General features: G+C 40.2%; 1 protein-coding gene across 8 annotated transcripts in view; it reads left to right on the top strand.

Moving 5' to 3' along the window:
• Pde1c (phosphodiesterase 1C) overlaps positions 1 to 20,174 on the top strand; it is a 601,507-nt gene that overhangs the window by 300,275 nt on the left and 281,058 nt on the right. Inside the window, exon 3 of one of the 8 annotated variants that reach the window (XM_046426009.2) lies at positions 14,907 to 14,933. The exons of the other annotated variants lie outside the window; for them this stretch is intronic. Within the exon in view, the coding sequence (XP_046281965.1) occupies positions 14,907 to 14,933 (27 nt within the window). The remainder of the gene's footprint in view (positions 1 to 14,906; positions 14,934 to 20,174) is intronic. 8 annotated transcript variants of the gene reach the window in all.

Here is a 20,174-nt window from a genome sequence, read left to right as displayed (position 1 = left end):
CCTCCCCAGCTGCTAGAATTACAGGTGAGGTTTATCAATTAACATTTAATGAGTATGTGTTATGTGCCAGTCACTTGGTGAGGCTTGGGTATGCAAAAGTTGGGAAGATGCCTAGCTGACCTTTAGCAGTTCATAGGCTAGGGGGAAAGACTGACATGAATACCCAGATGGGATGAATAGAAATACAGAGGTTCAGGGGGAGCTACTTCTGCCTGGGAAGAGTCCTTAAAGACATCTCCTCATGTGTACTTCTCTTTAAGGGTTGCTCATTGTCTTCACTAAGATTACTTTCATTGATGTCAGCCTCTTTGCAAAGATACAAGGAAGGTTTATGCAAAGATGTGGGGAAAACACAGAATCATCTACACGGCCCAGAATAAACCAGCTCAGAGTGCTGAACTGTTTTCATGGACCATTAGAAAAGCTGTTTATTCTTCTAAGGACATGACTTGAGTCCTATTGAGCTTCTTTACGCTCATTTTTCATTAATAATTCCCAAAGGACAGGATATATTTGGGTCTCTTTGCTGACATTCAATGTGGATCTACTAGACAGACCACCCACGTCAGCATGGAAGCAGTTGGTCCCCGGACTGGTCAAGGTAATAGAGTGAGTTCCCCCTATAAATCAATTCACTAAATCTTTGTTATTTTCCTCTAAAGATTCCTATGTGGCCTCCTCTTAACAGTTCTTGCAATAATAGTAAGGGATAGATAGAAGCTATGAATGGTGAGAACAGTGTGTGCTACGGTGTAAAGGCTTGAGAAACCCTGGCACACCAGGGGGAAGGGAGAGGGGACACTGGAGAGGAAGGCATGGGCAGGGAGTGACACATGGAGTTTTTAAAATTTATTTTTCATTTTGCTCAAAATTAAACACATTCAGAAAGGAGGAGGCTATTTGAGCACATTTACTATCCAACAAAAAAGTGTTATGTTCTAGGCTTTTCCCTTTTAGAGCTTCTCATGAAATCTTTTGCTTTTTTTTTTTTTTTTTTTTAAGGATGTATTTTATCCTTTCAGTTATCAGGACTTTTTGAAAGATTTTAGGCTAGAGAATAACAAGATGAGATTTGAATTTTGGATCATAGTTCTGGATGAAGTGTAGAAAACAGACTAGAGATGAGAGTGGGGCCTGGAGACCAGTTGGAGAAGATGCCTGAGTTGAGGAGTGCACTTGACACTAGAATTGACCAAACTTAGATTTGGAACACACACACACACACGCACACACACATACACAAAGTTGTCTCCAAGTTTGTTTTGGCTTGGACATGTCAGTGATTTTGGTGCCATTTGCCTTGTTATGGGCTGAGGAGAGAACAGCAGGCTTGGATAAGACAGAGTGATAAGCTTGGGCACAGACATGTTGACCTGGTAAACTTGGAGTGTCCTGTTGGTGACAGCCATCTGGAACTTCTGAGAGGCCGTTGGCTTGGAGCTGTGGAACTGACAGTCCTAGTTCTGAGTTAAAGTCTTGAAAATGGGACCCAAAGAAGAGGGGAATGACCTGAGTGTCTCCCAAAAGCCATTCCAAAAGAATAATTTTAAAAATTGTTGTTTATTTTCCTAATTAAATAAGTATTTTCCTAATTAATTGATTAATTAATCATTAATACACTAAATATATGATATTAGCATACATTTAGTATATTATCATATATTTAGTGTATTAATAAGTCATCCAACTATTCTCCCATTTAATTAGGAATATCAACACATTTTTATTAGGTGCCTCTTATGTACCAGTTATTAAGAGCTTTGAAGGAATATAAAAGTACCAGGAGTCAATCCTTGCCTTCAGGAAACTTAAGAATCTAGTTAAGGAGGTGAGAGAATTCTTATGCATGTGAAGATTAAAAACAGCAATAAAAGATAATAACTAATGCTAAGTGAGAGACAGTGACACCACACTCAGGTTGGGTTTAGGGAAGTTAATATTTGTGTTTGAGAAACTGACTTTCAGTCTTTCTCTTCCTAATAAAATCAAGTTAAGTTTCTCTGAAATGCATTCTGAATGTACAACAAAGGGCAGAAAATGATGACTATAATAAAAAGAGGGTAACTAGATTGTCACATTTAGAGTTAAATTTTCTTTACTTGAATATGAATGCAGTTTAATAGCACATCATCACTTCTTATCACTTGGTTGTTTTAATAACTTATTAGCTAATTATAACTCAGTATTTGGCAGCTATGTGCTTATTATTTTGGCCAAATTTTACACATGACTCCGTTGGTTGGAAAGCAGCCCTAGGCAGAGAGGTTTCTGCATTTCCAATTCTAGATTTCTGTCTTTAATTTTGTTTGGCTCATAGAAAACTACTTTCTTCAGTTCCCATTGCTCTATATGGAGGGAAACTGCTTCTGTGATTTAACCTTCTGGCCATTTTAGAACCAACTAAGATAATTGTTAAATATGAGACACATAAAACAGTCTGTGATAGCTTTGAGAATGTCATTAATGATTTCTTATTAGTAATAAGAAATGAATTCTACAACAAATGGAACAGTGAGTTTGGAGAAAGTGTACTATATCCATATAAAACATTGGTATTCTTCAGCTTTCTATTGGAGTGCACTCTTTATTCCTTTCGACAGCCGTTATTAAACAAAATAAGTGAAATATTAATGAGTGCAATGTGAAATGTTACTACATTGTGAAATTATGAAAGAGCTTAAGAGAGTAATTCAAATTGAAAATTATGAATAGTGACTTTTATTTATATATTTGAATGAATGTGCACACATCTATATGCAGTGAGCTCAATTATCACTCGTTCACTTAGCAAACATTGTTCTAGCACTTACTCTGTGCCTGACATGTGCTAGGTTCTCAGGATTTATTGAGAAATGAGACAAAAGCTCTCCCTCAGGAAGTGTCCAGTTTACAATTAGAAGCAAATTTTAAACAATATTTCCACAAATAACTATTTATTGTGATGCGTGACACAAAGACATACAGGATACTGTGAAAACTTATAAAGAGAAGGTCCAAAGCTGGTTCAATATTCAGGTTAATCTTAAATCTCACCTTTGAAGGGTAAGATTCAAGGTTAGATATGAAGACTAAGTACATAGTACTTAAAAATCAGGAAAGAGTGTTCTAGGGTACTCAAGACAGGAAGGAATATGATACCTCTGAGAAAAAAGAAATAAGGCCAGTGGCCTCAGCATAGAGAATAAGGAGATCTCAGGCAGGAGACACAGCTGGAGAGGGACCAGATTCTGCCTCATTGCACCAGGGTCCTGAGTCCCCCAGGAAGCCATTGTTTGTAGAGATGGATTTGAGGACTTTAGGGGAAGTAGGCCCAACAGGACTTGGATATAGTGGATGAGAAAATAAGGTGTGATCTAAAATCCAGGTTTTAGCTTGAATTTCCAGGTGCTGTTGACTTAGATCAAGGTCACCAAGGGGCACAAGTTTGCAGGTTTGGCTGTGGGTGCAGTAGAATAGAGATGATGAGTTATTTGGATATGCTGAATATTAGGGACCTGCAGGAGCACACCCCCTGAGGGAGATACAGTGAAGCATGAGCAATTGGGTAAATGGACCTGCAGATCAGAGGAAAGGTCTGGGTTAGAGATATAATGTATAATGCCACAAAGTATGAAGGAAAAAAATCTCTCTCTCTGTGTGGTGTGTGTGTGTGTGTGTGTGTTTGTGTTTGTGTGTGTGTGTGTGTGTGAGTGATGCTGAATAAATAAATATTACTACGAATCTCACATGTTGAAAGCATACAGTTTAGCCTGACAGCCTAAATATAAGGAAGGTGCTAGGAGACCAGAAGTTTACATGTATTTTCTCATTGGCATTTGCTTGTTCAAGATAATGGGAAAGCCCAGCTAGTAATTACAGTACATAGCTTTGTTGAGGCTCTTATGTTGACTTCTTCGTGTAATGCCCAGCACAATGAAGGTTTGGCACAGAGACAGCAGCCTGGAGTGAGTGGGATCCTTCTCAGCATTCTAAGGGCAGAAAGAGGCTGTTACCAAGGAAGCCCAAAAGGGTTGAAACCCTCATCAGGCACTTCTGGGAGGTACAGAGCAGGAGCTAGGCAGCTAATATCTGAAGCCCAGAGCCCAGGACAATGTAGAGGGGTGTGGTAAAGCTTGGCTAGGTGGAAACTCTCTGAACCCGGAAAATCAGGTTTGTCCAGATTCCAAATAACCAAAATCCTTAAATAACGTGGACATTTCCTACTCTCTGGAAATACACTTAGTAAATGTGGTAGTAAGGATTAATATATTTTTTAATGTTATTGCTTTTTTATAATATTTTTACTTATTTTTATGTGGTGCTGAGTATCGAACCTAGTGCCTTATACATGCTAGGCATGTGCTCTACCACTGAGCTACAGCCTCAGCCCAAGATTAATCTTTGAAAGCTACTTCCAAATGTGTTTTAGGAGTGGTTTAAATTCAGATTAATACCGCCCACCCCACCACCTCTTTTTTCTACTTCTCTGATTCTTGCCTAAGAATAATTCTGAGGGGTTCTATAATACCTTCAAATTAAGATCCATAAATAGATTTTATTTTGTACTCTATACTGTTCTAGGGAGTCATTACTGGAAATCCTGTCCGCTCACTGTGAGAAACTATAAACATTTTAATTAATAAGGTCTCATGTAACTCATTTGTGAAATGTAAGGATTGATGATCAGAAATTGAGCATCATAAATGTTGTTTAAAACTGCCATTCTGTCTATGGAACAACTAGCTGAAATTGGTAATTGTTAGACGGAAATGATAGAATTGTTCAAAGCACCCATTGCTGAGAGCTTTGGCATAATTTCAGTGCAAGTAACTACTTTAGCTCAGGAAAATTTAGTTCCAATGCTCATTTGATATCATTTGGTGGAGGAGCTCAAAATGGGTCCAAGGAATACATCTGCTAGTCTCCCCTCCTCCTGCCCTGTTTCTTGAACAATGGCTTCATTTTGTCTTATTTATTTATTTATTCATCTATTTATTTATTTATTTTTGGTACTGGGGATTGAGCCCGGGGCACTTAACCACAGAGCTACATCTCCAGCCCTTTTTATATAGAGACAAGAGTATTGCTGAGTTGCTTAGAGCCTAAGTTGTTGAGGCTGGCCTCAAACTTACAATCCTCCTGTCTCAGGCTCCCAAGCTGCTGGGATTACAGGCATGTGCCATCATGCCCAGCTCCTCATTTTGTCATATTTATATTGTTTTAGATTTACATAAGTGCTCAGAGAGCCTTATGCAGAAGATGATACTATGAGACAGGATTTTAGAGGAAACAGGAAGGCCCTTTGCTCTCAGGGAGCTGTGACATTAACTGGAATTCACCTGGAAGTTTCAGTGACCAACAGCTGCTCTCTGCCAGGAGCAGGTTTTGCTGAGCATTGGTAGGAATGGCCTATGGGTCGAGAGAGGGAAGGAGTGCTAGCTACTGCAGTGGACAGGAAAGGCTTAGGAAAAAATTAAACTGTCACTGAAGTTCAACTTGGCAGAAGATAACAGTTTTTATTCTGGCTGATTCTACATGGAGAAAAACAAAGCAGAGAATTGAAGCAACTCTGAATAATTCAATGAAGACAAACCAACCAACCAACCTACCAAGCCGCCTTTAATTACAGGGATATGAATGAAGAGTGAGGTTTGGTCGTAAGCCTTTGGATTTTATCCCCACTTTGGCAGCGCTGTCACAGATATTAAGAGAGATTTTTGTTTTCAGCCTTTCTCATTGATGTTTATTTAAATAAGAGCTGGGCTCCCAGGAAGGAGGTCACCGACATCTTTTCCATTCCCACCCACACAGATTTGCTGTATTTATACCACAGCAAGTGGTTGTAAATGCATGAATAGAGGAATAAATCATTTATGCAAAAAAACGTACTACTTGAACTTCAATAAGCGTGACATTTACTTTCTATTTTCTTTCTCTGAAAACCTTTCCATTTCCCGCCCCCTTGGTCCCACCGATTAGCTCACTGCCTGGATTTAAGCAATGGATTTTTAGCTGGAGGGCAAAGTAACAGTGTTTGAGCTGCTCAAGACACCTTGCTTTCCAAGGGAAGATTTCAGCTTTCTGTGAGGAGGGATCCTATTTGGGGGCCTCTTAGACAGTAATCCAAGTACCAGAATTTTTAATCCAGGCTCAGGCAAGAAGCAGGCATGACGAAAAGTCTTGGATTTCGGTGTCTGGCCAGCTGTTAGCAGGCAGATGAGGGGCTGTGGAGGGAGAACTAGGTAGAGCCAGGTTTGCTTGAGGAGTGTGGGGTGGGGGACAAGGAAGGGGCCACAGGACACAGCCACAGTGTGGATTTTCTGTGAGTTGGTAAGGTTTCAGAAGGTGCCTCCTGTGGGCTTGTTTGGTTTGGATTAGGTTACCATCTCCTCGAAGGCTCACTTGCCCCTGCCCGCAATTACTAGATAGACAACCTACTCCCAGGAGTGAGTAGAAAACTGATGGTTTTGTTTACACCTCTGATTCTGATTAGCATTCTCCTTTTTTTTCCTGTTCACTCTCCTGAACCCCAAACCACACTGGCAAAAGGTGTCTTTCATTTGGTTTTGATCTCTTCACTTCTGGCTAAATCCATTAATGTGTTGTGTCTTTGGGGGATGTCTGTCCCTGAATAGGGGCATCCTTTTCTATGAAGGCTCAAAGAGAGGGTGGGAGGCCCTAACATAATTTTCCCCAATAGAAGTCCTGGCAGAAAAAATCCCCTTGAAAATTTAAACAAAAACTCTTCCTTAATGATTGAGTTGTTCCAGGTGAAAATGAGTTTATATCATTTCATTGTTTTTTAAATTTATTTTCTCTTGCCTTGGATCTTTGGGCAGGAAAATAGAATCATCATGCACATGGTATTTCATTTTGTTAAGAAATGTTTGAGCTAGTAATAGAGGAGGTTATTTTTATCTATTATCTTTTTCCCTGTCCCTAAATATTCTGGTGGAAGGTGTCAGGAGATCAAAAGTTTATATGTATTTTCTCATTGGCATTTATTGTTCAAAATATTGGAAAAAGTAGCAAAGAATCAATATGTACGTATATCTTTATAACTCTAGGTATTAACATGCATCACAGAAAGGAAATCATCAGAAAGAAAAGTAAATGTAAAGACCTCCCATTCTCAGCAGCCTGGAGATTAGTTTATGTAAGATGGATTTGGTAGAAGTTTCTAGACATATCCAGTCTACACTGTGCATGCCAATGAAAAACAAAACCTGAGGATCAGATGATCATTCTGATCCTGGCTCCTTTCATGGTTATTTGTGGTATTTTTTCTCCATCCACTTTCCCACAAGTGAGATGTCTATGATCAGCTTCGTGAGAACATGTAGTTAGCTACATAAGTGTTGTTGTCTCCTTTGTCTCCGAGTCTGTCCTCAGCCTCCTCCTTTCCCTCAAGGGAACTGAGAGCTGACACTCAAGATTTCCACAGCTGTCTGATTGTGTGTCAGCAGCTGGGTGGTCTCTTTGGGCAAAGATGGATACAGGATCCTCTCCGGTGGGAGAGGATACACAGGGTACACAGGAGGCCGAGTTTCTCTGTGTGCATGCAGTTATTTCCTGTCCCATCTCCCATACACAAAAGTCTTCTTATGCCCAACTGGGAGGTGTCTTGCTGTCAACCTGAAGCAGAGCCCGAGTTTTGGTTTCTCAAAGCCAGCTCGCTGCAATATTAAGCCTATTTATAAACCTCATTATTGCAGCACCCATATGGCTCTTGCTAAAAGATACTCACTTTGAAAAAGGGAAAGACTGCCAGGCGCTTCATAATTTAGCATCAGTGGTTGGTCGACTCTCACTTACTCAGGCCACTAGAAACATTTCCCAAATCATCTGCTTGAATTTGAAGCACTTGATATTTTCATCTGACTGCAGGTGCTCCCAGTGGTTTGGAAAGTCCTAGCTACCAGAGTCCCTTAAAAGCAACCTTGTTCTTACCTTCCTGTTGGTTCTTTTTCTTTTTTCTCTGCTAGTTTTTCCTCTGACCCAGGTAGCTCTGTCCTTGCTATGGAATCACCCCTTAGCCTTGCTTAGTTTCATCCTTTCTTTCCTTGATGGGGGCCAGGAGAGATAAGGTGAAGTTCAGGATCATGAAGTTCTCCTAGACGACACAGCCAAGAAGAGCTTTGGGAAACCTTAAAAAATATTGGGGGTCAGTTCTCCTTGCTCCTGTGTCAGGATCCGCTTGTCAGAATGTGATCCGCTGGATGTAAATGGGCTGAAGCCTTCAAGGGGAGGTTTTGGAGCTCACTTTCCCTGTTCTGTACACAGGTGTTCGTACACACACACACACACACACACAATTTGATACTTCCTGGACAAGCCACAGTTCTGTTGAATCACTCCAGACTTAAACAGACATTGATTTTCAGTGAAGACCAGCAGTCTTTTAATATACTTAAGAGGTAAATGAATGTGGATCAATCAATAATTCCAGGAGTAGCACAGGAGAGCCATGTGCTGAGTTACTGCCGAGAATACGTAGGATGCTGTGTGAGCAGTATGCTAAGCTCAGCGCTTAGAGTTATCGATAAAAGCATTTTTGTTAAAACAATTTTAGGCATTTCTAAGGATAATTGAGTTCTTCAGTTCATCAACCCCCAGTTTTATTTTCTTCTCTTCTACCTTCTGAGCAGTGGCTCAGCTTTGCCATTAGAAGAAAGTGTGTGGCAGTACTAGGTTAGCTGGGACCCATGTAGGAACAGGGTCAGGGTGGACAGGCTTCAGGGTCCTGTGGGCCTGGGGAAAGCCAGGCAGGATTTTAGCTTATCCTCCTCTGAATGGGACTGAGATTAGACCCTGCTTTCTTTGTGGTTCAACTGTTCCAAGATAAGGAGAATTAGAAGTCAACAGTTTTTGTATTTTAGAAAAGCAATCTTCAACTTTTTTCTTGACTTTTTAAATCACTGAAAGGCTGTTTTTTCAAACAAAATTTGAAAAAATGGATTGAGTTATAATACCATTATTATTTATGTACTACCATCGTTATTAATGCAGTACTGGGCCCTTTCTTGAACACTTACTGAACGCCTAGTTCTGTGCTAAATGCTTTATGGTCCTCATCACATCGAACTTCACATCAGTATATGAAGTGGGTATTATTGTTACCCAGATTTGTTTAGAGGAGGAAACTGATGATGAGGAAAGTCATTTACGTTGGTAAAGGTCGCACAGCTTACTGGACACGTTAAGTTGGAGAAGAGATTAAGCTCAGGCACATGATTTTAAGCACTATATGTAATGCCTCTCTTTTAAATAAAACAAAAACAGAAAAACAAATGGAACTCCTTTTGTGCACCATGAATGTGTATGTGTCTGTATAAAAGAAAGAGAAAAAAAGAAAAGGAGAGAGAGAAAAAAGAGCTCATTTTGGTGGATAGTTTGCAAAAAGCACTGCCATGGACCTCCTCTGAGGTGCTGTGCTGGGCCTGGCCTCCAGGAGATAAGCTGCCTCCTGCAGCATGAGCCGGGCTCTCTCCATCCTCCACAGGGCTGCCAGGTTAGCGGGGTCCCGGAGCACAGCAGTTCTTGGCCATGCTCTGCTTTCCATATCAGCTCAGTCTAGCAACATGAGTCTTGAGATTTGTGCTGTCTTATTTCCAATTTCAAAAAAATTGTAAATTTAAAGTTAGCTTGAAAAACAAACCAAAAGCAATCTCTTTATATTTTTCAGGTAGTGAGTCAGGGATAAATTCTGTTCTTAAAAAAAACAAAAGGCCAAGGATAAACTGGGTTTCTCTTCTGGCTCGTTTCCTGCATTTGGATGGGAAGAATCCCTTCTGCTTTATTGTTATTGGTTTTGTTTGTTTTGTCTAGTATCAAAGTTTCCTCCTGGAATCTTTGGACTTCTTGGCATCATTTCCTCAATTTTCTTTGAAGGCTTCAGTACTTGCATTCTGTCTCAGACACTTTAAGATTCTATATCCTTAGGCAAATGACAAACCTTCTCTGGGCCTCATTTCCATCAAGTGTGAAGTGGGTTAAATCTCCTAGGGTTTGCAGAGGGTCAAGCGAGCTAATTTCCCTGCCAGGCATGGAGCAGAAGAGGCTCAACAGCTGGGCGCTCCCAGCTCTCTCATTCATTGCCTTTCCCATCAAGGCTATGGTAGATAGCTTTATTTTACTTAGTAATGTAGATGGCAGCTGCAAATAATGCATTTATTTACTTAGTAAATCATCACTGAACAGAAAGAAAATGGACAAAGAGAAAGCATTTTTTAAAAAAAAATAAATGTCTTGCTAAGATTATTCATTCATTTAACAACAATGTATTGAGCAGCTGCCATTTGCCACATGCTCCATATTAGGAGAGTTAGGGAGAAACACTAGCAGATAGTGGACAAGCCGTCATTTTTGCCATTAGTGTAACACATTGCCACCATTAGGAGTCACAAGTGCAAAGATGATAAGGGGAATCTTTACAATGTGTGTGGCCAAGAACACAACTATGGAGGTGGGGAGTGTGAGTCCCTTTCCCTGAGTTTTTCAAATGCACAACTTCTACTTTTTTATTTGTTCTTTTTAGGTATGCATGACAGTAGAGTGTATTTTGACATAAATACGTGGAGTATAACTTATTGTAATTAGGATCCCATTCTTGAGGCATGACCTGTATTTTGACACATGTAGATGGCAGTTGCAAATAATTCATTTATTTAGCATATATATGTGTATGTATATCTGTTCTGCATACATACATACACACCTACGTGTGTGTATGTGTGTGTGTGTGTTTTTTGCCAATCATGTGCCAGTTGATGTACAAGCCCTCTGGGACACATACAGAGATCCATCTGATGGGATTCCTAATGTAAAAGGGCCTAGAAGTTTTAGAATGCCCCTCACATGGCGTGGTCGTCAGCTTTTTATCACTATGACAAAAACCTGAGAAAAAAAAAACTTAGAGGAAGAAAGATATATTTTGGCTCATGGTTTCAGAGATTTCACTTCATGGTTTGCTGACTCCATTGCTTTGTGGCCTGAGCTGAGGCAGAACATTAAAGTGGGGTAGAGGAAAGACAGATGCTCAGCTCATGGCAGCCAGGAAGTAGAGAGAGAAAGAGAAAGAGACCTGAGACAAGATATAGTCCCCAAAGGCACACCTCTGCTGAGCTGCTGCTTTCAATTATGCCCCATCTGCCTATAGTTTCTACTACCTGACAGTCATCCATTCAGCCATCAATGGATTAATCCACTGATAAGGTCAGAGCCCTGGTGATCCAATCACTTTCCAAAGCCTCACTTCTGCGGCTTGCTGCACTGGAGACCAAGCCTTCAACACACGAGATCCAAACCTGAGACACTCGAGATCCAAACCTAAGACATGGCAGGTATGACACTTGGTGAATTTCATACCTATCTCAATCTGAGGTCATTCTATCCTTTTATAGATATAGAAACCAAAGCTTGATTTAGCACAGAGTTGCATGAGGTCTCCCAGTTGGGAGGGTGAAGTCTTCAACCATGTCTATGACCGTCCAGAGCCCGGCTGCCTCTCCATGTAGTCATAGTGAGACGATGTGGTGCAGTGGAGTATGGTGTGTGCTAGGTGTTAGCCTGTTGTTGGAGCACAAAAAAGGGGTGCATAGAAGAGGCCACCTCTCCCCCACAGATATTGTCTTTGTTTAAAAGTATAAATTTCTCACTTTTCCTGATTAACACTGTCTTTACACTTTTCAGCTTTATTTGTTGCTATTTCTCTGCAGTTTCCCCTGCTTGTTGGATTGTTTCCTTGTTGAAATCTTACCCATCAGTCAAGACTACCTCTTCTGCAAATTTTCCTTGAGCTATTTCTTGTGTTTTTTGTTATAACACAATAAGACTTAAGGTGCATGCCATAACTTTCTAGAATTCAAATTCTTTCACAGAGTGGACCTTTTGGAGTTATGAGGATGAGCCATGTTTAAGTGCTTATTACAATTAGGTGTTGAAAATGAAGCTATTCTTATTTTTGTTCCTCTTTGGTTCTTTCAGCACTCCCAGCAGTGCCTTTGTATGGTGCTTGGGAAATTATCTGGGAAAATTCTTTGGAAGCCAGGAGCAGAGGTTGTCTTCTTCTAATCTCTGAAGATATTCTCTGCTGATAGAATCAGTTGAGATTCTAAGTAGAAGCCAACGGCACCATTCTGGCCTGACTGCCCTCTTGTCCTTTGGTCCTTCAACAATCTTGATGTTTTTTTTTTTTTCAGCCTTACTAGAGGTTCTTTAGCTTAGTTTATTGGACTGTGGTGCTACTGAGGTGAAGGATGTGGATCACACCACAGTGCATGTGCTCTGTGCTTGCATGTGAGAACTGTGTTTGTGGTTACTGCCTGGAGAGGGTAAGATGTCAGTGTGACAGGATTCAGGAGAGAGAGAGAGAGAGAGAGAGAGAGAGAGAGAGAGAGAGAGAGAGAGAGAGAGAGAGAGAGAGAGAGAGAGAGAAGCTCATTTATCTCAGTTTTAGGAGAGAGAACAAGGCACTGTTTTAGACACTGGCATGTAGAAGGGAGCCACATAAAGAACCTGCCCTTGGGAAGTTGATGCTCAGATGAATTATCTCATTTATTTCTCATAATAAGATCCCAAGAGAAGTGCTCTGATCGTTCCCACTTTACAGATAAAGAAATTAAGGTTCAAGGAGGTTGAATAACTGTTCCAACATTATAGATTTAATTGCCAGAGCCAAGATTGATAGTGTGTTAGCCTTCTGTTACTGTGATCAAAGTACCTGATGAGAACAAGAACAAGGGAGAAAAGTTTAGTTTTGGCTCATGGTTCCATTTCTCTGGGCCCGAGGTGAGGTGGAACATTGTGGTACAACATATGACAAAGGAAAGTTATTCAGCTCATAGCACCTGGGAAGGAGAGAGAGAGATCGAGATCATGCACATGTATGGAGAGAGAGAGAAAGGGTGGAGGAGGGAGGCAGGGAGAGGTAGAGTCCAAAGCCATGTCCCCATTGACCTAATTCCTCCAGCCATGCACTACTTGCCTGTAGTTACCACCCATAGTCCATACAAATGATTAATTCATCAAATGGATTAATCCAATGTTGAGAATTCAATTCAATCTTTATTGAATTCAATAATTGAATCTTCTGATCTCTTGGAATATTGGAATATTGCACAACACATGAGCTCTTTGGAGGACGTTTTTAGTTCCAAACCATAATGGGTCATTTGTTCTACAGCCCAAGCCTTAACCACTGGTTTAGTGAACCTTCCTCCCTGTATTTTCCTATATATGTTTATATCTCTATATGTGACTTTGTATGATGCTTGGGAAATGCTGAGAAAATTCTTTGGAAGCCAGGAGCAAAGGTTGTCTTCTAATCTCAGAAGATATCCTCTGCTGATAGAATCAGTTGGGATTCTAAGTAGAAGCCAAGGACACTGTTCTGGCCTGACTGCCATAGAATATGTATGTTTATGCATAGTTTTAGACATTTTTCTAATCATGATCATGATACTCATTCCTTAAAGAAAATTTTAAAACTTCATAAAAGTAGAAATGAAATCCATTAACCCAGTGTCTTGGTATTACGTTAATGTTCTAGTTTGTTTCCTTTCAGGTAAATAGATATCAATACATATGTGGCGAAGTCTGTGCATGGTAGGGTCTGTTTTGCATGCATGCTGGTTTCTTTACCTAATACCTAACTTAATGCCGAGCATGCTTTTGATTTAACAGAGATGTAACAGGCCATAGTGATTTTGAACCTGAAGCCTCTGTGCTTTTCTTTGTTTGATTTAAAACACATGATGTATGGTTCCAATTAGCAAGTGAGTGGCGTGGCTATTCTAGGTGCAGTGACTATAATGGGCAGGCAGATGTGGAACTAAGAACAACAGGGAAGAACTCCCTGGAGATGCTTCAAGGAGATTTATCATCCTTTCCTATCTCTTCCTTTCCTCTAATCCACCCACTGAGAGCTTGTTAGCACTCTTTTGTGCGTCTGCCCAGTTGACAAAACATATGAAGAACATCTGGACAGGGTCAACATACCTTTGTGGCCATTTTCCCTCTAATGCCACTCTGACCTAGGTGAAATAGTCAGGGCCGATGAGACTATCTGCACTTGCTGGGTCAAGAAGCCCAAAGCATAAGAGATTTGCTAAAGACTAACTGACGATGTCAGTGGCAGAGGTGGGCTAGACCTGGGCCTCTTCTGCTTCCCAGGGCAGTGCCCTATGGGTCACTAGCAAGTTCCTAACTTTGCTTCCACCATTTCCTTCTAGATTTTTTTCTCATTTTACCCTTCTCCACTTCTTTGAAGACCTTATGTCTGATCTCATGGTTTGGTTGCATGATTACATGTTTATATTTTAAAAAGTTCATCTTGGGGTTAGGAGTGTAGCTCAGAGGTAGGGTGCATGCTTGAGGCCCTGGGTCCTATATCCACAACCCCCCCCCCCCCCCCCCGCCCAATTTTTTTTAAAAAAAGGAACCATAACACTCGATGATGTGGATAATACCAACAATAGTGAAGAGACAAATAACTAATAATTATTGACCATTTAATAAGTTCCAGTCAAAATAAATGTTTTACCAGCCTCTACCTATTTACTCTGCCACTACCCCGTGAACCTTGTAGATGGAAGGACTGAGATTGGAATCTGGATCTTGTTGTCTTTAAGCTCAACCTCAACCAACATGCCAAGTGCCCTTCAAAGGGGGCTGGAAGAGCATAGGAGCAGAGCCATTGGGCTCTTGATGCTATTTTTCACTACTAAGGCTAAAGTTATATACATCTGACCATAGTATAACACAGCAACCCCAAACTTTTAACTAGGCTTTGAAACCTAGTTCCCCCTTTACTGAGGGAACCCCTAGAGGTATTGATCTCAGTACCCATCCCCCACTCAAGCTTTCTCTTACTCCCACTACCTGCCATAAGCCTTTTCTGATGTGTATTTGTGCTTCTTTTCCTACAGGAGGAAATATAAGAAAACGTCCCAGAGGTAAGAGTATCTTTCTGAAAATGGGGAGCTTTGGGGCCAGGGTTGGCTGAGTCATTGGTGGCATAGCTCTTGGCAAATATGGCTCATATTTGACTGGAATTGTAATAAACAGTGTCTTGGTTCCTTCTCAGTGAATTGTTTGCTTTATTTCGGGATCGCTACTACTGCTGTAATTAAAAATTGGTTACAGGCACCTAGCACAGCACAGTAGGGTGGATCACTGCCCACGGGAGTGGATCCCGTGGATCCAAAAGCTGGCTACAGCTGTGCCATCTAGTGAGTCGACTAAAACCTTGACTTTGGTTGGTGGGGGCTATTGAGCTCATGGCAGAGGTACCAGTTCCTTTAAGGGCAATGCTGGTGTTCTGATTGGACTGTGGGAAAGTAATTTGAAGTAGAATACCATCTATCCTCTCCTTCATGTCCCCATTGCATGGAAGAGGGGATGTATAAAGATGAGGCCTGGCCTGGCTCTACGCTGTGCCTTGCAGATCCTTTGGTATGAGGAGTCTTGAAGGGATCAGGTGGACACTGGCTCTGACCCATGGGGCTGTTAAACTTTGGACTTGTGTCTTTTGTATTTATAGTTCCAAAATGACTTACCAGGTGTGTGGAGTCTTGGCTCCAAAGAGGAGCCCATTTTTCTGTGTGGTTGTGATCTCAAGTCCCTGTTAGTGCCCTTTGCTGGTTTTTGCTGATTTGGAGGAGCATGCGGCCATGGGCAGGGCGAGTGGGGTTCCGGTTCCCAAAGAGAATAATGAAATGAGATTAGGAAATATCAGGTGCATCATGATGGAATTTTTTCGTGGTTAATGGGCTTTATTTTTTGATTAAATATATTTAAAGTATACAATATGATGCTTTCATAAACACAGTAAAATAATTATTACAGTCAAGCAAATCAACGCATCCACCATCTCCCCTATTTCATTCATTGGTTCATCTTGCATATACTTTGCTTTTTATGATGATTCATGTTCATAAATTTAACTGGACAATAATGGCATTTAAGGCCTCTAATGAACTCTTATTTTCCCAGCATCATCTCTTGCCACTTTCAGTGTCACTCTTTGTCCTCTAAACATGAACTATGAACTTCCAGCCAAGTTTTGCTTCCAAAGGTCCCGATGATCACAAATGCTTTTTTAGGAGGAACTTTGGTAAACTTGTGGTCAGTGTACTTCTCTGAAGCTTTCCTGAGTGAGGGGGACAAAATATTAATTCAGCATTCCCTGGGATACCAGAGTAGATAGACATGGCCTGTTAGGATAACACATTGGGTTTTCTCAAAACGCTGTGCTGATTCTTCCAGTGTCTTTTCATGTGCTGTTCCCTTTTCCCCACCTGACCCTTGGTTAATACTCTGATGTCTGCCTTTTATATGCTCCTGTGAGCCCTCATCTTTTTATCCTTCCTTCCTGACTAATGGTGGGCAACATGTATACTGTGCCTTCTGGGGTTTGCTTTGTCTGCCATAGTGCTCGGCGTACAGTAGCCCCTGAGAAAATGTTGTTGAATGTATGATACTAACTGCTTTTCTTACTGAATTTTTAAATTGATTTTTTTCCCCAGACTATTGGTAATGGCATCAGGGAGAAGTGCCTCAACTATATTACACACAACTTGGTACTGAGACAATTAAAATATAAACCAAACTATTGTTCTGTAATATATAGGCTCCCTATTTTATGTACCAGATAGCATCATGTGATTCTGCTCAGGGCTTTTCCAGGAAGTCTGAATGAATTCTGGAAGAGACAGGATTGGAGTGGCATGATCTCATGAAAAAAACTTCACAAGAGTACTGTTTTATGATTAATATATTTAATTAAAATAATGTTCTAGCATCAGCCACTCTAGTCTCGGTGGCCTCTCATTAAGAAGAAGCTTTTGTAATATAAATAATGCAAGTGACAAAATATTTACTCTGTGTTGTTGAGAAGAGTTTGGAAAGCACGTTGCAAAGAAATAGAATTGCTTAGGCTTGTTGTTTGCCAAGCATTGGAAGCCCACGATCCAGATTAAAACAAAACCAAACCAAAAAGCACTGATGCAGTTCAAAATGTGCCAATACCTTTCAACAGTGGCATTTTTGCATGACAGTTTTAATCCCACTTTTTTTAATGATGATCATCTCCTGGGGTAGAGATTCCTGTGTCCTGTGGTTTCCAAATAAAGTCGATAGTCCAAAGGAGTGCTAGATAATTTAGTATGCAACATAGAGTACATTAAACATTGGGAGGAAAATGAGTGAAAACTTTGAAGGCTTCCTGGAGGTTGCTATACTTTTCTAAATATAGTCAGCTTATACAGATGGCTAGACAGTTCTGTCTTGTTCAGGTTCGTTGAACTCACGGTCATAATTGCATGTGAACCACTGAGCAGGATGTAAATTAATCACTCAGATTAGAGGGTACAATGGTCTTCAGGAGTAAAAGGTAATTTATCATCTTTACATGTAGGTAACCTGAGGTATAAGGCACTTCAGAGTTGCCTCAATTTTCTTTCAATGTGAGATAAAGAGACAGGTGAGAGGGAGTTTTATAAGAGCTGCTCAAATCTGTCAAGGTTAAAATTACTATGTTGACTTTTCTGAAAGCATATCTGAGGTGAATGCTGTTGTCATTTTTATGATATCATAAAATTAAAAGAAAAACACCAGACTGCCCGCTTCATTGAAAGTCATTTAAAATGCAAATTAATAAAGGAGAAGTTTGATCTCTTTTTAATATTTTTTCGTAAGAAATAGATTCATGCTCTGTGACTATATCATTGAATAATAATAATAAAAAATCTCCAACTTAGTGGCTTCAAACCACCATTTTATTTTGCTGGCAGTTTTATGGGTCAGGAATTCAGGAAGGACTTGGAGGGGTGGTTTGAATGTGATCCAACTGGTGACAGCTGCGGCTGCTGGGGATGGAGGAGTTACTTCCAAGACAGTGTGTTCATTCACATCAGGGCCCTTGGGGCTCCATGTCTTCCTGCCCCTGCACCCAACCTACCCCCCCTCTTTCTCTTTTTCTGTCTCTGCACATGGCTTTTATCTTCCGGGATATCACCACACAGATATCTCCATATCTCTTAGAATTCTTACTGCAGGAATAGTGTTAGTGATTGCCTTCTTGTGGCTTCTTAGGCCAAGTGCCCTAAGTGACAGGAAGTAGAAGCTGCTAGACTCTTACTTGCAACCTGGGCACAGAAATTGACAGTTACTTCTGTTGTATCTTATTGTTTAAGCTAATCCATTAAAATTCATCCAAATTCATGATAAGGGGGGCATATACCATAGCATATATTATATCTCTTGTTGAAAGAAGCATTTAAAAATTGTAGACTTGTCGAGTGCGGTGGTGCATGCCTGTAATTCCAGCTGCTCAGGAGGCTGAGTCAGGAGGATGGAATTCAAAGCCAGCCTCAGCAAAAGTGAGCCACTAAGCATTTAGAGACTCTGTCTCTAAATAAAATACAACACAGGGCTGGAGATGTGGCTCAGTGGTTGAGTGCCCCTGAGTTCAATCTTCATTACAGGAAAAAAAAAAAAAATTGTGGACTTTTTAAATCCAGGTAGAAACTTCCAAACTTTTTCAGAGTGAATTTGCTCGAGGCCCTTCTTGGGGATCTGTAGATTCAGAGTAGGTGGATTCTTGTTTGATGCATGGTAGGCAATTTTGTATGTATTTTGACACCCGCCCCTTGCAGTCAGGTGCTAGTCTGTTTGAATGTATGCTTGCCTACTTCATGATTCATTTCGAGTGGGAGTAGCAATGATTTCTTTTTCATGTTAGGGATAAATACATTAGTGTGGACTCAACTGAATTCTAAGTGTAATTATTTGACTTCACTTAATCATTAGTCAAATAATGCTGGTGACTTCATGTGGGAAAAGTAAATGGTATAAATGTTCTGTTCAAAAGTTTTAGATGGAATAGATTTGATTTAAGTAACAAGGGAAGATAGCCCAGCATACATAAATAATCTACCTGTCTTTACCATTTTCTTGCTGTTTCATTTCATTTCACAGAAATATTTATTTATCTTTTAAAACTATGTTTAAAAAATCCACCTGCTTTCAAATTAATCTTTCTACTACCGCTCAATAGACATTGTTATCTTTCTTTAAGTAATTCATAAAGTACAAGGCAGATCTTCACCCAAGGGAATGTTTTGATGATTCTGGTGCTTCTAAGTCTCACTTAAGCATTAATGGAAATGTACTCATCTCTTCCAAGACCAGAATTCCAGTGGAAGGAGTAATGTTAGAAGGGCTCTGGACTGGTAGGATCCTTGAACAGAATGCCTTATTGAATCGGATTTCAGACTCTCATGATTAAGAGGAGCACTCCTCCTTTTGCCCTGTGAATGAGTTTTGTCCATGAGAGTCAGTCATTTCCAGAGACTTGCTAAAGTGGAAAAATAGCAATTTGTCAGCTAGAGAGGATTACACAGTAAACCTGCTCCCCTGTAAAATTTTTGGTAAAAGGTTTCTTTTAATACACCTTTAGCTTCAAGTTATCAGGTCTGGCTCAGAGAAGCTGTATGTCTTAGAAAGCATGTTGGACAATATACAAAATACTCACAAACACCTAGAAATAATCAAATACGTTTGGATTGCCCTTGAAGAAAGGAATTACTGTCAGAGATGAAATTATCAAGCTGAATCTATATTATAACTGTCCCCCCCTCCACACACACACCCCTCTATTTCAGTGTGTTTAGGGGCTGCTGTGATCAATTAGCATAATTCAGAAGCAGAGACACAAGGCAGATGTGTCCACAAACTTGAAGGATCTCTGCAGGCACAAGGCTGGTCTTTGGATGTTTGCTCTGTGGCTATTTGGTCAGGGTGGTTAAAAATTGGCGTTTTAAGCCATAACAGATAATGAAACCCTCATTAGCATAAGGTTTTTGTTTATTTGTTATTAACTATAGCTCTGCTTAGATAATTTAAATACAAGTTCTGGTTCTAATTGTATCTGACTCATCAATGGAGACATTACTGTGAGCAATTAACCTCAGTTAAATTTTTTTTGATAATCATATTACATTGATAGTCATATGCATAGTACTTTACAAAAACCTTCCGATTTAACAAAAAACTTATTTAGCAATTAATGTTGCTATAGTTTAGTGCACACTGGAAATAAAAATATAAGTAAAAAATGCCTCCATGAATAGGTATACTGGCTTGTAGGTGAGATAGAGGTGAAAAAATTAATTATGATACAATGTGGTGAGTGT

The sequence above is a fragment of the Marmota monax genome, unplaced genomic scaffold, assembly GCF_021218885.2.
Source record: "Marmota monax isolate L192 unplaced genomic scaffold, Marmota_monax_Labrador192_F-V1.1 WCK01_AAM20220418_F8-fsc00133, whole genome shotgun sequence".
In the NCBI taxonomy this organism is placed as follows: Eukaryota; Metazoa; Chordata; class Mammalia; order Rodentia; family Sciuridae; genus Marmota; species Marmota monax.
The sequence above is the reverse complement of the archived record's forward strand: the minus strand, read 5'-3'. Positions and strand labels throughout refer to the sequence as shown.